This window comes from Rhipicephalus microplus, unplaced genomic scaffold (assembly GCF_043290135.1).
Source record: "Rhipicephalus microplus isolate Deutch F79 unplaced genomic scaffold, USDA_Rmic scaffold_133, whole genome shotgun sequence".
Classification (NCBI taxonomy): domain Eukaryota; kingdom Metazoa; phylum Arthropoda; class Arachnida; order Ixodida; family Ixodidae; genus Rhipicephalus; species Rhipicephalus microplus.
Window position 1 is genome coordinate 442336 of NW_027464705.1, and position 16062 is coordinate 458397.

At 43.1% G+C, this 16062-nt stretch overlaps 1 protein-coding gene across 1 annotated transcript in view; it reads left to right on the forward strand.

The window, feature by feature from the left end:
- Positions 1-3020: 3020 nt before the first annotated feature.
- The window catches only part of LOC119166931 (Guanine nucleotide exchange factor in mesoderm), a 41833-nt gene continuing 28791 nt past the window's right edge, over positions 3021-16062 (forward strand). Inside the window, exons 1-5 of the mRNA XM_075885384.1 lie at positions 3021-3628; positions 7675-7845; positions 10597-10752; positions 12716-12819; positions 15145-15245. Of these exons, the coding sequence (XP_075741499.1) occupies positions 3568-3628; positions 7675-7845; positions 10597-10752; positions 12716-12819; positions 15145-15245 (593 nt within the window). The 5' untranslated portion in view covers positions 3021-3567. The remainder of the gene's footprint in view (positions 3629-7674; positions 7846-10596; positions 10753-12715; positions 12820-15144; positions 15246-16062) is intronic.

Consider the following 16062-nt stretch of genomic DNA (forward strand, 5'->3'; position numbering starts at 1 on the left):
ACACACACACACACACACACACACACACACACACACACACACACACACACACACACACACACACACACACACACACACACACACACACACACACACACACACACACACACACACACACACACACACACACACACACACACACACACACACACACACACACACACACACACACACACACACACACACACACACACACACACACACACACACACACACACACACACACACACACACACACACACACACACACACACACACACACACACACACACACACACACACACACACACACACACACACACACACACACACACACACACACACACACACACACACACACACACACACACACACACACACACACACACACACACACACACACACACACACACACACACACACACACACACACACACACACACACACACACACACACACACACACACACACACACACACACACACACACACACACACACACACACACACAAACACACACAGAGAGAGAGAGAGAGAGAGAGAGAGAGAAAGAGAGAGGGAGGGAGAGACAGAGAGTACTAAACTGCTAGGAGCTGTAGCATAACCGTATAGTTTCATGGTTTCATTGTCTTGGTTAATTTGAGAGCTTATTGGTCAGCTCTAGCTCGTAACAAGGTTATGTGCTATGTCACGCCAGCTGGAAATAAAATTAGTGTTCCATGCACGCCGTCGTGGATCCAGCCACTCGATTATAACTTTTAGTGAGAAAGGAGGCGGTCGCTTGAAGCAACGCCTCCTCTAGAAAGATACCTGCCGCATGAGAAGAAAAACAGCTGCCACACCCTTTCCCTCTTTCATTTTAAAATGTTCTCGGTCGCTAGCGCATATTGTGGGAAACTCTATGCCACCCGCCACCGTGATGATGAATAAATGGATGGTCCATGGATAGATGAATAGATGGATGGATGGATATGGCTGTACCCTTGAGATTGGGCGGTGGCTAGCGCCACCAAGCTGTACTACTTAATGAACCAAAAACTAGATTTATTTTTTCCCTTAAATAGTGAGGTTGAGGATTCGTACTTTGCAGTGAAGAGTTCAAATTTCACTCGTGCCTTGGCTTTAGCCACCAATCAGATAACCTCCTTCTAGTTAATTCTACCCGCTTAAAGTCTATTTTGCCCTTCCTATCCCTAAACCCCGGTGCTTTGAAAAACTCTGCGCCATCGTCCTGAACTATAGAGTGAAGCCCTTTACAGAACATTATCAAGTGTTCGGCAGTTTCTTCTTTCTCTCCACACGCACTGCATACTGTGTCTACCCCTTCGTATTTGGCCCGATATGTCTTGGTTCGCAATACTCCCGTCCTGGCCTCAAACAGTAGAGAACTACCCCGAGTATTATCATAGATCCTTTCCTTGGCAATTTCCTGCTTAAAAGTTTGATAGATCTCTAGTGCGGACTTCCTAATCATGCCAATTCTCTACATGTCAGTCTCCGTTTCCTTCACTTTCTTCTTAACCGATAGTTCTTTTTGGTTGGGCCACCTGCTGTTTTCTAAGTATTTACCAGTCAACTTCCTGGTTCGCTTCCTCCATTTTGTATCGACATTCTTCATGTACAAGTAGCTGAAAACCTTCCTAGCCCAACGCTCTTCCCCCATTTCTCTCAATCGCTTCTCAAATTTTATCTTGCTGCTAGCTTCCCTGCCATCAAATGATGTCCATCCCATATCACCTTGCACTCCCTGATTTGGTGTATTCCCGTGAGCTCCTAAAGCAAGCCTACCTATTCCACGTTGCTTAATTTCTAATCTTGCTTGAACTTCTGATCTCATGCACAAGACCGCATTGCCGGACGTCAGCCAAGGAACCATGACCGCTTTTCATATTCCTCTCGCAACATCATAGCTATTGTAATTCCACAGTGCCCTATTTTTCATCACTGCTGCATTCCTGTTACCTTTAGTCGTCACGTATATTTCATGTTCCTTTAGGTACTCGGTCCCATTGCTTATCCATACGCCCAGATATTTGTATTTATCTGTTATCTCTTGCGTGACCTCCTTTATTCTAAGCCATACATTCGTTATTATTAAAAATCATGACTGCTGATTTTTCTTTAATGAACCTAAATTCTAACCAATCTTCCTAGGTTGCGAGCGCCACTGCACGAAGCTTGTTAAAACTGAAGGCAGGCCAACTCCGTTGGGAGCGTGAGCCATTCCTCAGGCATCTTTCTAGAGGAGGCGTTGCTTGAAGTAACACCAGAAGAGGGGGGAAGAACCCCCCTCTTCGAGGTCCGAGAACCCTATCATAGCATGAGTACTGTTAATTAGTGATCATAGTGGTTCCACTGATTTCTAATAATGACTGATAGAAGTTGGACGAAATGCACTGAAAAGAGAGGGCGGTGGTGCAGAGGCTTGCATCGGAGGAGGAGAATTTCACCCCCATCCCGATCCCTCACTGATACTCCGTCATGGCTGCAAGCGGTGCTGACTAACGCGATCAGGAATACATAAACATAAACCCAATTATGTGGATGGTTAAGCGACAACCACTGTGTCTTAACTGGTAGAGCACAGGATGCGTCAACTTGCGTCCACAATTATTCTTATAAAGTTAAACATTTACAAATCGTGTTTCCCACACCTTCCTTAACTTTGTGGTTGTTGCTGTTTTTTTTTCTTGCGTGCGTCTCTTTAGTGCCCTAAAATAACATTATCCAGTGTTTTTAGACCACGCTGGTTATTCAAAATTTGGCGCGCCACACACCATCGTATGCTACAGCGTGGCCAGAATGCTTTGTGCAAATATGGATGGACGTGTAAAAAATGATGTCATCACGCGGTACAACATAAAGCTCAGAATAAAGCATGCTGTACCGTCTTAGTTAATAGGTAAGCAAAATATATTTACAATTAAAGCAGATAAACTGCGTGTATACACACACCATGAATCACATTCTCGCTGCTTTTTTGTTTGTTTCATCACCGTTACATGAAGTTTGCGGTGGCCTTCGCCTCGGGGGTTTCAGAGTGTGTGTATGTATGGCTGTGCGGGCTGTACTGCGGTACGGGTGACGCTAATTTTTCAACACAGCCACAGGCATCGCAAACGCATGCGGAGCTGCCGAGAACGTTTTCATCACTTGTGAAGCTCGTGCGCGGTTTTTGATCACTGGCGCGCCCCTGGCTACGCTCTGGCGTCCCGCACATGGCACAGCTGCGGCTGGCTGCCGTGGCGCCCTGACGTTTTGTTCTTGCTTCGTTTCGCATTCGGTGCGTTGCGCAAGAAAGCAGCGCCTTGTCGCTGTGTTCATGTGTGTTTTGTGGTGGGACGAAAGTTGTGCTGCGTACGATGAGGCGCGGCTCGGGCGCTCGCGAGACGGACAACGGCAAGTTTTTGTTTTCGCATCGGCCGAAACTTTTTTGAGAGCGTGCGCACCGTGCCTTTGTGGACCAGTGGAGTGAAAGGGTTTGACGTTGTTCCGAACGGCGGAGAATGGGGCCGATGGCTTTCGAGGCGAAGTTGAAGAGCCTCCCCGGTTGATGCGGTGTTGAGAGGGAGGCCCCGCTTTTTGGAGCATGGGCCGTGGCGACGCCCGTTCGGACTCGGACGATTCCGTGCAGTGGGAAGAATTTTTCGGTAAGTGTGCGATCAACGCCATTGAACTTTGTGCCCTTTCGGTTGCGAAAGGCGCTGCACGCTGAAAGCGTTTACTGGGCGATGCTCTTCCGGTAAATGAATAAACGAAACACACAAGAACCACTCGCACGCATCTCGACAGTCGACAGATCCTTTTCCTCCGAAAGGTCCTTGCGAGCGCTTTGCTCGATGCGCGCCCCGCTGGCGCCGGTGGCCTCTGCGCGACTGCAGAAAGTTTGAGCGCTCGCGGCCTTGACATCAGTGAAACCATTAGTCGCCCGCGAACAACGAAAGACTCCTATCATTAATTAAGAAAATTATGAGGACGCAATGAGAACGAAAGGGTGTTTCAGCTCCACTAACGTGAAACCTTCGGCGAAACATGCGGAGTTTTCGACTGCAAAATCCTTCTCGTCACTGGTCCACCATCCCTTCACAGATATGTTTCACGAAGTTGCGTTTCAAAAGATGACTTCACCGTAGAGAAGCATGTTTGTCTCTCTGGTTTTACATAAGAAGCTTGAGCGCCTTGTACCATTTCGTCGTGGATTTTGACACCGCTGCTAAGCCAAATAATGTACTACGTTAGAGGCAACGACGAACTTTTAACTCGTAATATGCATAAAAATGTGGACCAGTTGCGAGTAGAGGGATTGTGCCGCATACCTGTTTATAATGAACGACGGCAGCCGAGACTCCAGCCGAGACTCCCAGGTACTTCGCTCCTAAAAGAGCAACTACGATGTCGACTGGTGTTTTGGTACACTTCGTTAGGGCTGTTTTTGCCCGAGAGTTTTCTGAGAACGGGACACTTCCTGCCAGGTCCACGGAATTGACTCATGTCTGCTAAATGAAACCTTGATTTTGCAACGCGATAAAAATAATTAATTAATTAAATGTTCGGCTGAAAGGAATTCCTGGCTCCGCAGATCATACACTTTCAGAGCTCTTGAGGAATCGGCGTTGTGATCATCTCATCCGTTGTTTCTCGATAATTAGAATCTTATTCAGATGCTCAACCGAGTAGTGGACAACATATCAGATACTCCTACCATCAGCCATTGTGTACAGGGGCCTGTAGGGGCGATGTTGTGGCAGTATATACTGAAGCTGCAGAACTGAACACTGGTGCACACTTACATCCGCAATATCTTTTGGAACGTTAAACCCTAGCAAAATTAGTATTGTTATCCACGGAAAATGAAATACCTATCTTATACCTCATTAGAAGACTCACTTTTTCATAATTGGTAAATGTAGCAAGACACCAATGTCGACGTGGTAACGGTGCCAGCATTCTGCTCTACTGTTCAGCACCAGTCATGGTGCGGACATGATCGACCTACCTACTGCAGAATGAAGACTGCAGTGAAATGAGCTTAAGTTGCCGAGCTATATTGTTAAAGTAATATAAACTTATCCTTACTTACTTCGACAAAAAGAATTGTGTTCCATGCCATTGTTAACTGATTGCTGGGTCTGCATACAAGCTTTCAGCCACACGTATTGTCGTAAGTTTCAACTTTCCGGCTTTCTTTCTTCAATAAGAATACCCAGCGAGTATTGTACCTTGCAAAGCTTGTTTAAGGGAGCTTCATGTCACTGTTTTTCTGCACTAGCAAAGTAAACCTCCTGATCACTCGGAGGCATTGTTAACAAAAGACTGCACATAGCTTTTTACAACACATGACTATAGCCATGCCTCTTTCTGTCTTAACTTGGTTGTTTGTGCCAATGAAAGTGTATATGCACCTATGACCTTGTCCAATTTGGCACAAAAACAAAGCTGTAGATAGATCATCAGCATAATTGGCATAGTGCTAGTAATGGGCTGAGGGGAGTTCATTGCCTCCCTGAAATGTTAAAATTTTGCTTGTGTTTGTGTACACACACAACCATACATAAAAAGTGTTTGAACCTGTCTTCACCCCCCCCCCCCCTCTTGAAATTGGAATCAAGCTGCACCTCAGATCGACACCAACAGCGGGCTCAAGCCTATTTTTTCAGCCTTACATTATCTATCTTACCTGAAGTATTTATTACCTATGCAATACTAGTACAGTGCTTTTATCAAAATTTAAATATTGACAGGCAGATAAACATAGGTGACAAAACCAAGTAAGAAGCCAATAAATCTGAAGGGACAGCCAGGCTAACCCAGATAGATAGAGGGTGAAAGAAGATGAGTCTTTCTGACTGGTATCATGGCTGTTGCTGTGAAGGCTTTTGCCCTTAATAAAGTAACTAGAAAAAGGGCTGGATGGCTTGTAAATATTAACGAAAATTTAATGGCTAGTTGTTTATTTGTTAGACACAATATTAATGAGTACAGAATGTGATGCCAAGGAAAATATAGAGTATGTTATTAGTAGTAATTGTAATGCAAATGTGAAGAGATGAAAGTGCATAAGGAAATAACTTGCCTCTGGCAGGAACCAAACCTGCAACCTCGATGTAACACGTCTGATGGTTTACCAACTGATATGGAGCGGCAGTCATCCCTCCGTCCACTTTATGGGGTATATATGTGCAAGTGTTAATCACATGGGAGCGTCACTTGAAACCATTAGGGTGAGTGCGGAACACTGTTTTTTTTGCCTGATGGCGTCACGTAGCACGTGATTATATTGCAAGCTGCCAACTGACCAATAATCCCTGGCATACTCAATAAAGGCACAAAGTCTGAAGGCAGCTGGTAGTATGCGAGGGATTATTGGTCAGCTGCCAGCTTGCATTAACACCTCAACAGGCGGAAAAAGAGTAATACACACTCGCTGTCATGGCAACCAGCGATGCTGACTAATGATTCCATGTTTAAATGCACATATATACCCAATCAAGTGGGTGGGGGATGACTGCAGCTGTAGCTCAGTTGATGGAGTGTCGGACGAATCATTCAAAGGTCGCAGGTTCAGTCCTTGCCAGCGGCAAGTCACCTTTTCACCAACTTTTCTTTTTTTCATATTTACAGTACAATTACGGCTAATAACGTCCCCTATACTTCACTTGACATCATTATCTGTTACTTTTCATTAATATACTCAATGTTAATGCATTTGGATTTATTTAATGCAATTCACTAATGAGTTGTCTGTAGGTCGAAATGAAAAATTTGAGGGAACTTTGAGAATTAAGCTTAAACTTGGAGCAAATTGTACAGATACGTTACACAGTTGGGAGGCTTCTCATGCATACAATGAACGTTAATTGGTCGGGTTTATACAAGTCATTGTGCATTCAGTTGCAGAAGGGTGTCTTGAAGGGCCAGTTGGTACATGATACTGAGAGGAACAGCGCAAAAACGAGACAGAGAAAGAATGATCAGTGCTTGTGTTGTGTGATCATTCTTTCTCCGTCCCGTTTTTGCGCTGTTTCCCTCTGCATTCAGTTATTCAGCAAGTCCCTCATTTTACCCATCCACCCTGATGGGTTAGCGGATAGGGTGCTCGACTGCTCACACGAAGGTCGCGCGATTAAATACCGCCGGTGGTAGCTGCATTTCAATGGAGGTGAAATGCTAGAGGCTTATTTTAGATTTAGATGCACATTAAAAAACCCCTGATGGTCGAAACCCCAGACAAAAAGCAGTTGCAAAACTGCTTGAGAGTGCCTGAGGGCCATGTACCTGGCAGCAGTAATAAAATCCAAGCTCTTAACACATAAATTACAGTGGGAGCAGAAAAAGCAAGAGAATAGAAAAAAAAATTGAAGGATGTCACACAAGTGGAACGAAAGAACAAATAGGCACAGAAGAAATTAAATAACCATGTATTAGCTATGCACAATAATAAAATAATGTGATATATACAATGAGTAATTATTTCATTCTGATGGCATTTGTATAGCATGCTATAAAAAAGGCATTAGGCGAGGATGAAAAAATTGTGACGAATTTCTCTTTTTGTAAACGTAAAAAAGTTAATGTCATTGTCTTTCTATTTCCCTTTCCTAATGCTTCCACCACCTTGTGGTATTCAACAGAACTGATATAGAGTAATCACATCTTCCCTAGTTACAAACATGTGATGCCGGACTGATGCTTGCAGGCCCATCGCTTGAGATCAGCGGCTCCCTGCTTGCCATGTATGACAACCTAGCATCGGAGCTGCGCTCTGATGGCTCTACCTGCCCGCCGCCTGCCGCAGCATGTCGGCCACTCAGCTCAAGCTCAGACTGCTCCTCATCCTCCTCCTCATCATCATCACTTTTGCCTCCTGGTGTGTGCTTCACTGTAGTTTATTCTTTGTTCAGTGGTGCACAAACATCAAGCCATGCAGGACAAAAGGAGCCATAAAGACGAACAAAAATAAAACAGTGAAAGTGCTACTGACAAAGCAGCATTGTTATGACCAAGTCATTTCCGATATGAAATTGCCTTTGTGATTGGCATTACTTGTAATGTGTATGTAACGCCACTGACATAGCTTATCGCGAGCACTGAAAACACGAGGCATTCATGATATCAGTGTGCCATATTGTCATGTGCGAATCAAGTTAGTTATGCCAGCAATTTATCACTGAATTATCGCTGTGTTCTACTTGTTGTCCAATGAAAGGTGGACCTGTTATGCTGTTCCAATTTTTACTATCAGTTTCCCAGTGTGTTGGGTGTTATGTTAGTGTAGTGGCCACAACGATGTCAACACAAGTCATCTTTAAACACGCCTGCTAATATTAATGAAAAAAAATGTGCACTGCCTAAGTTGTGTATAACATGTTCCTGGACCAGAAAAGTGCTGTAGTTACCTGCATATCTTCATTGCAGTTTATTCAAAAAGCATTTTCACTAAATTGCAGACCCAACACCTTTAGCTATTAGCTTTATCATGTAAGTGGCCACATTTTTTGGTAGCCCATCTATTTGGAACACCAACTTTGCTACATCTGGTGTTTGGGTGGAGGTTAATATGCATATTGACCATTGGCATGACTTTACTGGTTGTAATGCATACCATAGGCATCATTTGCTGGCATAGTTTTCTAATAATACACTACAGGGTTAATTGGTGTATTTATGTGTGATATAGAAATGCTCGGAATACACACAAGCACTATATATAGCTTTTATAGATTACGTGAAAGCATTCAATTCAGTAGAAATATTAGCAGTTGTGCAGACAGTGTGGAATCAGTGCATTGGCAAATCATATATGAGCATCCTGAAAGAAATCTGCAGAAGATCAACTGCAACCATAGTGCTAAAAAAAAAACAGAATACGAAAAAAGGAGGGTGTAAGACAAGGGGATGCAATCTCCCCAATGCTATTTACCGTCTGCTTGCAGGAGGTTTTCAGAGGCCTAGAATGGGAAGAGTAACTTAAAAACCTGTACTTCGCCGATGGCAATTAATTACTGAGTAACTCGGGGGACAAATTGCAATTTATGATTACTTAATTAGACAAGGAGAGTGGAAATATAGATCTTTAAATTATGCTGAAGAAAACGAAAGTAATGGTCAACAACTTCGGAAGAAAACAGCACTTTGAGATAGGTAGCAGTGCACTTGAAGTAGTAAAAGAGTACGTCTACTTAGGGCAGGTAGCAGCCGAGGAGCGGAACCATGAGATTGAAGTAACTAGAAGAATAAGAATGGGGTAGAGCACATTTAGCAAGCGTTCGCAAATCATGAATGCTAGATTGCCACTATACCAGAGGAAGGTAGATAACAGCTGCCTGTTGCCGGTACTTACCTACGGAGCAGAAACATTGAGACTTACTAAGAGGGTTCAGCTTAAATTGAGGATTATGGAAAGGAAAATGATAGGGGTAACCTTAAGAGACAAGAAGAGAACAGAGTGGGTCAGAGAACAAACCGGGATTAAGGACATCATAGTTGAAATCAAGAAGAAGAAATGGACATGGGCCGGGCACGTAGCCATAAGCAAAATAATTGATTGATTGATAAGTGGGGTTTGACATCCCAAAACCACCATATGATTATGAGGGACGCCGTAGTGGAGGGCTCCGGAAATTTCGACCACCTGGGGTTCTTTAACGTGCGCCGAAATCTGAGCACACGGGCCTACAACATTTAAGCAAAATAACCGCTAGTCATTAAGAATAAATGACTAGAGTCCCAGAGAAGGCAAGCGGGCTAGGGGGAGACAGAAAGTCAAGTGGGCATATGAGATCAGGAAGTTTGCAGGTATAATGTGGCAATGGAAAGCACAAGATCGCGATTACTGGTAGAATATGGGAGAGGTCTTTGTCCTGCAGTTGGCGTAGTCAGGCTGATGATGATAGTAGATGGAACTCTTGCACTAGTGTCAATGTTAGTTGCAATGTATGGTGCTTCAACCAGAATGGGAATGATGGGTATTACACGGATTTATCTTAGCTTCATTCTTTTGGCTCCGTGTGGCTGGCATTGGCTTTGTCGCAAGACAAAGTTCAGCAAGTGCTCAGTGGTACCACATCACGACCTCAACCTTTTTAGGCTCACCAATTGAAACTGCTTACAAAGTTCATTATGATCTCTTCTTCTATGAGTTACAATAATTAAAGTCATAAGTGCGTTTTGAGCAGCAAGCACGAAGACTAGGCAAATCTGTGTGCTACCCATAATTCCCATGGTTGCTGAAACGATCCAAGTGCCAGAGCTACTTTAAATTAATATTATAGTAAACTTTATGTACAGGAAACTATGCTTGCTGGTGCAGCTGCAGCATGTGTTAAACAACTCTACAATGGCATCAATTTGCCAAAGGTGTGACTAAAATAACTAGTGTTGGCATGGTGGCAGTGCCCCATATCGTCAGTTAGTTGCCTTGTGAAGTGCCTCTGGAGAGCTGGAAGGCATTGATAAAATTATGCGGTACTGCCGGAACCATTGTGTTCTTGCCTGCGACTTCTATGAAATGTGGCTGGGGGCTCGCCTGCATTGTCAAAGATGGCTCTGGTGCCGAAGAGTGCCTGAGGGTGAGGTGAATATCTGTGGGTTTTTGGACACATGGTTCTGATATTTTCAGGACTGGGTGGCGTAAAGAAGTCTTACCTGGCAAGTGTCGAGAGCCTGGAAGATGATGTTCCTGCAGCACTTCGTGGGAACCGAACGCTCTGTCGCACTGCATTCACTGACAGCAGTGCTGTGGCCATGCATAGAAGCCTACTCAGCCATCCCCACAGTATGTTTAACTACACTGCTATGTGCATACTTTTGAACAAAGCAATTTTACAGTGCGTGATCTTCATATGCAACCGACATTCTTACCAGCAAAAGAACAATAAGAAACGAAAATGAAAAAAAGAGAGAGAGAATCGAATAATTTGGTCTTGAAGGCACTCGCTGCTATATATCGTTGCATGATATGAACTTCATTGGTGATTAACTGTTTTCATTTTTCACAGGGATGCACATTTCTTTCGTTTATCCCTAGAAATTGGTGTAAACAACATGTTCACCCAATCAAATCGTCAACTTGTGTGATTCTGTTATAATTGCCTGTACAATTTTGCCAAGCAGTGGATTTTAGGGCAGAGCTTGCCACACCGTGCAGTCCAAGCTCATTTGTTCTTTTTAAGAGCTTGCTTGCGACTGTCAGGTGCAGCTGTTTCTGAGAAGCTAGCATCTAGTTAGCATCTTGAAATCAATGGCGCAGCTGCTAGGCTGCCCTTGTCAGATTTTATGCTTTGGAACTTGTCGGGAACTCAAACCGTGTGACTTTTTAATTTCGTTCTTTAAATGCTAAATGGCAAGCAATGTCCTTGGATTTAAAGGCTTTCTCGGGGCCAATATATTTCAGTGAAATTCACTTGGTATATTACTTTAGCGAATTCCTTGAGGGCTCGTTTCTTTGTTTGACACATCCTTATTCAAAACTAGCCGATAACTAAGCCATGGAAAGTATAGGGGACAATTATTGTACTGTTCAATATTGTAACAATAATTGTGATATAGACGTGAAGAAACTAAAGACAATTAAAACAACACACTGACCACAATTGAAAGCAAGTAAAAGCAAGACGTTTCGGCCCTCGTACGCGAGCCTTGTTCTCAAGTGATTACAGTGGACATTGCTGGGTTGGAACTCATTTCCATGATACGGTCTCTCGAGCTAGCCCTCTTGCCTCTGTTCGGCATGGCGGCAATGCAGAGTTGCTTCAAAGATTGCTTTGAAGACAATTTTTCGAAAAGACAACTTGCTGAGAAGGCAACCCCGCTGTCAACTAGCCCAACCAACTAGTGCAGCTAAGTGCTCTTCTGAACCAATACATTTGTAGTGAACCTAAAATATGCCACGGACTTTGACATTCTTGTTATTACCCTAACACTCATGGGCATTAAATAAGATATAAAACTTTGCACATCATCCCCCTTGTAATATTTCTGGTATCATGATGAATTAATCATAGTATGGTTTTGAGAGAATAATTTATCTGCTTGATCTGACCTAATGTTTCACTCTGAAGCATAACAGTGCATGTTAAACCCATAAAAATTGTCTCGACAGCTTCAATGCCTATGTCGACATCTACCAAGTTCTGTTATCCTCAGTTTAACCTGCACATAGCAATAAATTTCTTAATTTCAGAAATTTCAGGCTGTTTGTAATTTTCTTTTTATCAGAATGTGGGGAGAAAAATAAAAGAAGAAAAAACACAATTTAAAACATCACAGTATCAAAGTCATCTCGAGATTTTCACTAAGTGCACAAATCTAATAAATTGCAAATGTGTTGAAAAAATGCCTTCAGTGGTCGAGATTTCACCGAAGTAAAAAAAATGTTAAGTAACTGTGAAAAAATAAAAGTAGACGAAAAGATAACTTGCCACTGTAGGGACCAATGCTGTGACATTTTAATAACACGAAGTTCCAATAACACTTAGGTCAAAGGTTATTTAAAGGTTGCAGGTTTGGTCTCTGCCAGTGGCAAGTTATTTTTTTGTCACTTTCTTTTCTTAACAACTGCAATACAATTGCTACTGATAATGCCCCCTTTACTTTCCGTGGCATCATTGTCTGTTAGTTCTCATTAATATTCTTGTCTGCAGCTATTTCGCAGCACACATCACATTCCCCTTACACCCCTACAACTCAGTAGATGCGAAATGGTGCATCTCTGTTGATGTACAGTTGTTACATTGCAGTTGGCAGCGTAGGCCCTGACCAGCCAAGCTACCTGGATCGTGTTCTGCTTGAAGTGGTGGACACCGAGAGGACATACGTGCGTGACATTGGTGCCATTGTTGAGGTCAGTGCAGCTCACTATTCTCATATTTTTACGGGGAGTGTTTGCTCAACACTGGTCGAGTAAACATTGCGCACAGCGCGTAGGAATGCAGGTGGTTCCGCAGCAGCAACGTCGCCGTCTTCATTCATTCGGTGTCATCTAAGTGCCGTGCTTGGGTGACATTTTCACACCCTATACCCGGCTGGGAAAGCGCCGTCCCAGGGCCTCTTATAGTTAAAGTTGCATGTCATCATTGTAGGGCTTCTGATAAGGAACATGCACATTGTTGGTCATGGTTGCAGCAGATGTCGGTCCTGTGTGTGACTGGCATCACATGGCACAGAACTGAGTCTTCTCACAGAGGCTAATGCAACAGAATGGGAGTTACAGCAGAAGAGGGACTTTAGTGTAGTCTGGGACGACGAAAGCCGAGCGTGGGCTATTGCACAATGCAGTGAGAGAGAGCACGGGTGAAAGCAGGGTGTTGAAAGGTAGCAATGAATCATGGCCAAAGAGAATATAAAAGGGCAAATAGGTGGCAGTTATATGACACGACAAGTTGTAGGCGAAGGCGACGAGCAGGAGAGCAACATCCCCATTGGTGCGCTCCAGAAGTGTACTTGGAAAGTATGTCCGTCAGCGCACGCTTGAGGCATTCGGTATTAGTCTTAGGCTGGTACGATAGAGTTGTGCCGCACAAGATGAAAGTATGTTGTCAACTACACAAAACAGGAAGCAGTGACCGTGGTCTGTGAGTAAGTCACAGGAAGTGCCATGCTGGGGAATGATGTCACACAGAAGGAAATCTGCGATGTCTGTTGTGCAGCTAGTTGGTAGCACTTGAGTGATTGCCTACCGAGTGGCATAATCCTTAGCTAGTGCAATCCATCAGTGGGCGTGCAAATGGTGAAAAATCAGTGCGGTTCTCATAAGTTCATCTAGAAAAAGGGACCCTAATGGAGTATCCATAATGCTATTGATGCCAGGTACGGGAATGGCAGCAGTTTGTATGAACCACCAGTGTAGTGTCAGCGTAAATTTTTTCGAAAAATTATACAAATCATCATGCAAGAAGCATAGCTAGGTTTCTTAAAAATAGCTTTATCTTAGGTATGACGACTTCTTGTTTTCGTCGGAAGCTCTGCAGTCACTTCTAAATTTTTGATTACCTGCTGAATGAAATAATCGCTCCTTTAATATTCATGCCTATTCAGGCGTTTTATGTTGGTACGGAACTAAGGCAGTTAGATACGCCCCATGATGGCAATGATTGTGCTGTCTACATTCAAGGACACAGAAATCAATTAGATTCCATAATGCTCTTTTGATGTAATAATATGTGGGGTTTAATGTCCCAAAACCACCATATGGTTATGAGAGACGCCATAGTGGAGGGCTCCGGAAATTTCGACCAACCGGGGTTCTTTAACGTGCAGCCAAATCTGAGCACATGGGCCTACAACATTTCCACTTCCATCGGAAATGCAGCTGTCGCAGACGGGATTCGATCCCGCGACCTGCGGGTTAGCAGGCGAGTACTTTAGCCACTAGGCCACCGGGGCTGCTCTTTCAATGTACCTACTTCTTCACTTTTGAAAACTTTGAACGAGCTAGCACCAAGTGTGAAAGCAGAATAACTGATTACACATAGGAAACCTGACAAGTTACTTGACCACAACAGTTACTTGACAAGGAAATCGCATATCTTGTAGATATGCAAATAACTTGTCAAGTAACTCTACATATGGTGAGCTTGCGCATGAAGGGCCCCAGGTGGTTGAAAATTCTCGGGTTCTCCACTACTTTGTCTCTCATAATCATATAATTTGGGACGTTAAACCCAAGCAATTAATGACATTATCTGCACTCTATCTGCAAGATCAACTCTGCATAAAAAGTCTGTAACCCCTGGTCATTCTTTGTATCATGTTTATCTCGTGTCTTTCCTTGTCTCTTTTACTGGCTAGTGTATATTTCGCGTATACGCAGCAAGACCCGCTGCTTGCACTCAGTTCCTCGGTTGTGTGGTCTATTCCCAACTTTCCTGTTCTGTACTGTATGAAAAGCTATCTGTACATTTTAAGAAAAATTGGCATTTGGACAAGTTGGGATTGGTTATGCATCTTTTAAATGGGCAGCGCAAGAAACGAGGACACAAGAAGTACAACACTGAAAAAGTACGAGGCGCTGTGTGGTGTATTGTACTTTTCTTGCGGTTGTTTTTCGCACTGCCAAATCCAAAGTGGCATAACGTTCCAACTAGCCCGGTGAACCATTGTTTCGAAGTTCAGCTCCTATTTTCGAGCGTGTTTGTAGAAGTTCCAAGCAATATTTCTTTCTTTTCAGGGATACCTGAAGCCATTGTCTCAGCTGACTGATAGCAAAATAAAGCCAGAGGAGCTGAAGAGCCTGTTCGGCAACATTGAGCGCATCTATGCATTCAACAGGTCAGCTAACCATGACTCTTTTCACTTGGGTTTGTCAACAATAGTACTGTGAAAGCAACTAGCTGGTGGGTGCAGAGGCAGGAAAAGCCATTAAACTCTTTTTATGCTGTTCACATTGTTATATTAGCTGTAGTCGTGTACTTTCATTTTGGTTGTTTAACCACTGTTTCAACATTGTCAATGCACTTACATTGCTTTTCTCTGTCGTAAGACAGTAAAAGAAACTAAAAATAAATACTCCCAAATAGTGATTAGTAGGCTAGTGTGAATAGTTGAACGCTCTGAATATTTGAACAAATATTATGGTATTCAAGTTTGCTTTAAACCAAATTTAAATTATTGGAAATTTCAAAGTACCCTATTCGAAATGAATAAATTTGTATTAGTTCACATGTAACTTCCATAAAGGTGGTTTCACTGCAGTGGGTGTGTGCTAGCTGTGAAAACACTTATCTAAATGTATACTAGTGCTCATGTAGCATTCTGCAAAGGTGGCTTCACTGCAGTGAAAGATCGCTACGCCGTGGAACCATCTATTCAAAAAAAATCTGCACTGTCGCAAAGCCCCGCTTGAAGGTTACATGAACATATCCCTCAAATTTATTATTAACTTTTTAAGGTTTGAAAGATCGTTATACTGGCTTATGTGCTATAAGTGTATTAAATTTTATTGTGTACTATAGTTTACCGGTTGTCTCTTGCATTTTATCACAACTCAAATCCTGCTACTATTCAACCAAAAAGAATAGTATTTGCTAAGGTCTTGTCTCAAATTAAAAAAAAATTTGTGCACATTAGTCAAGTTGCAATAAATATA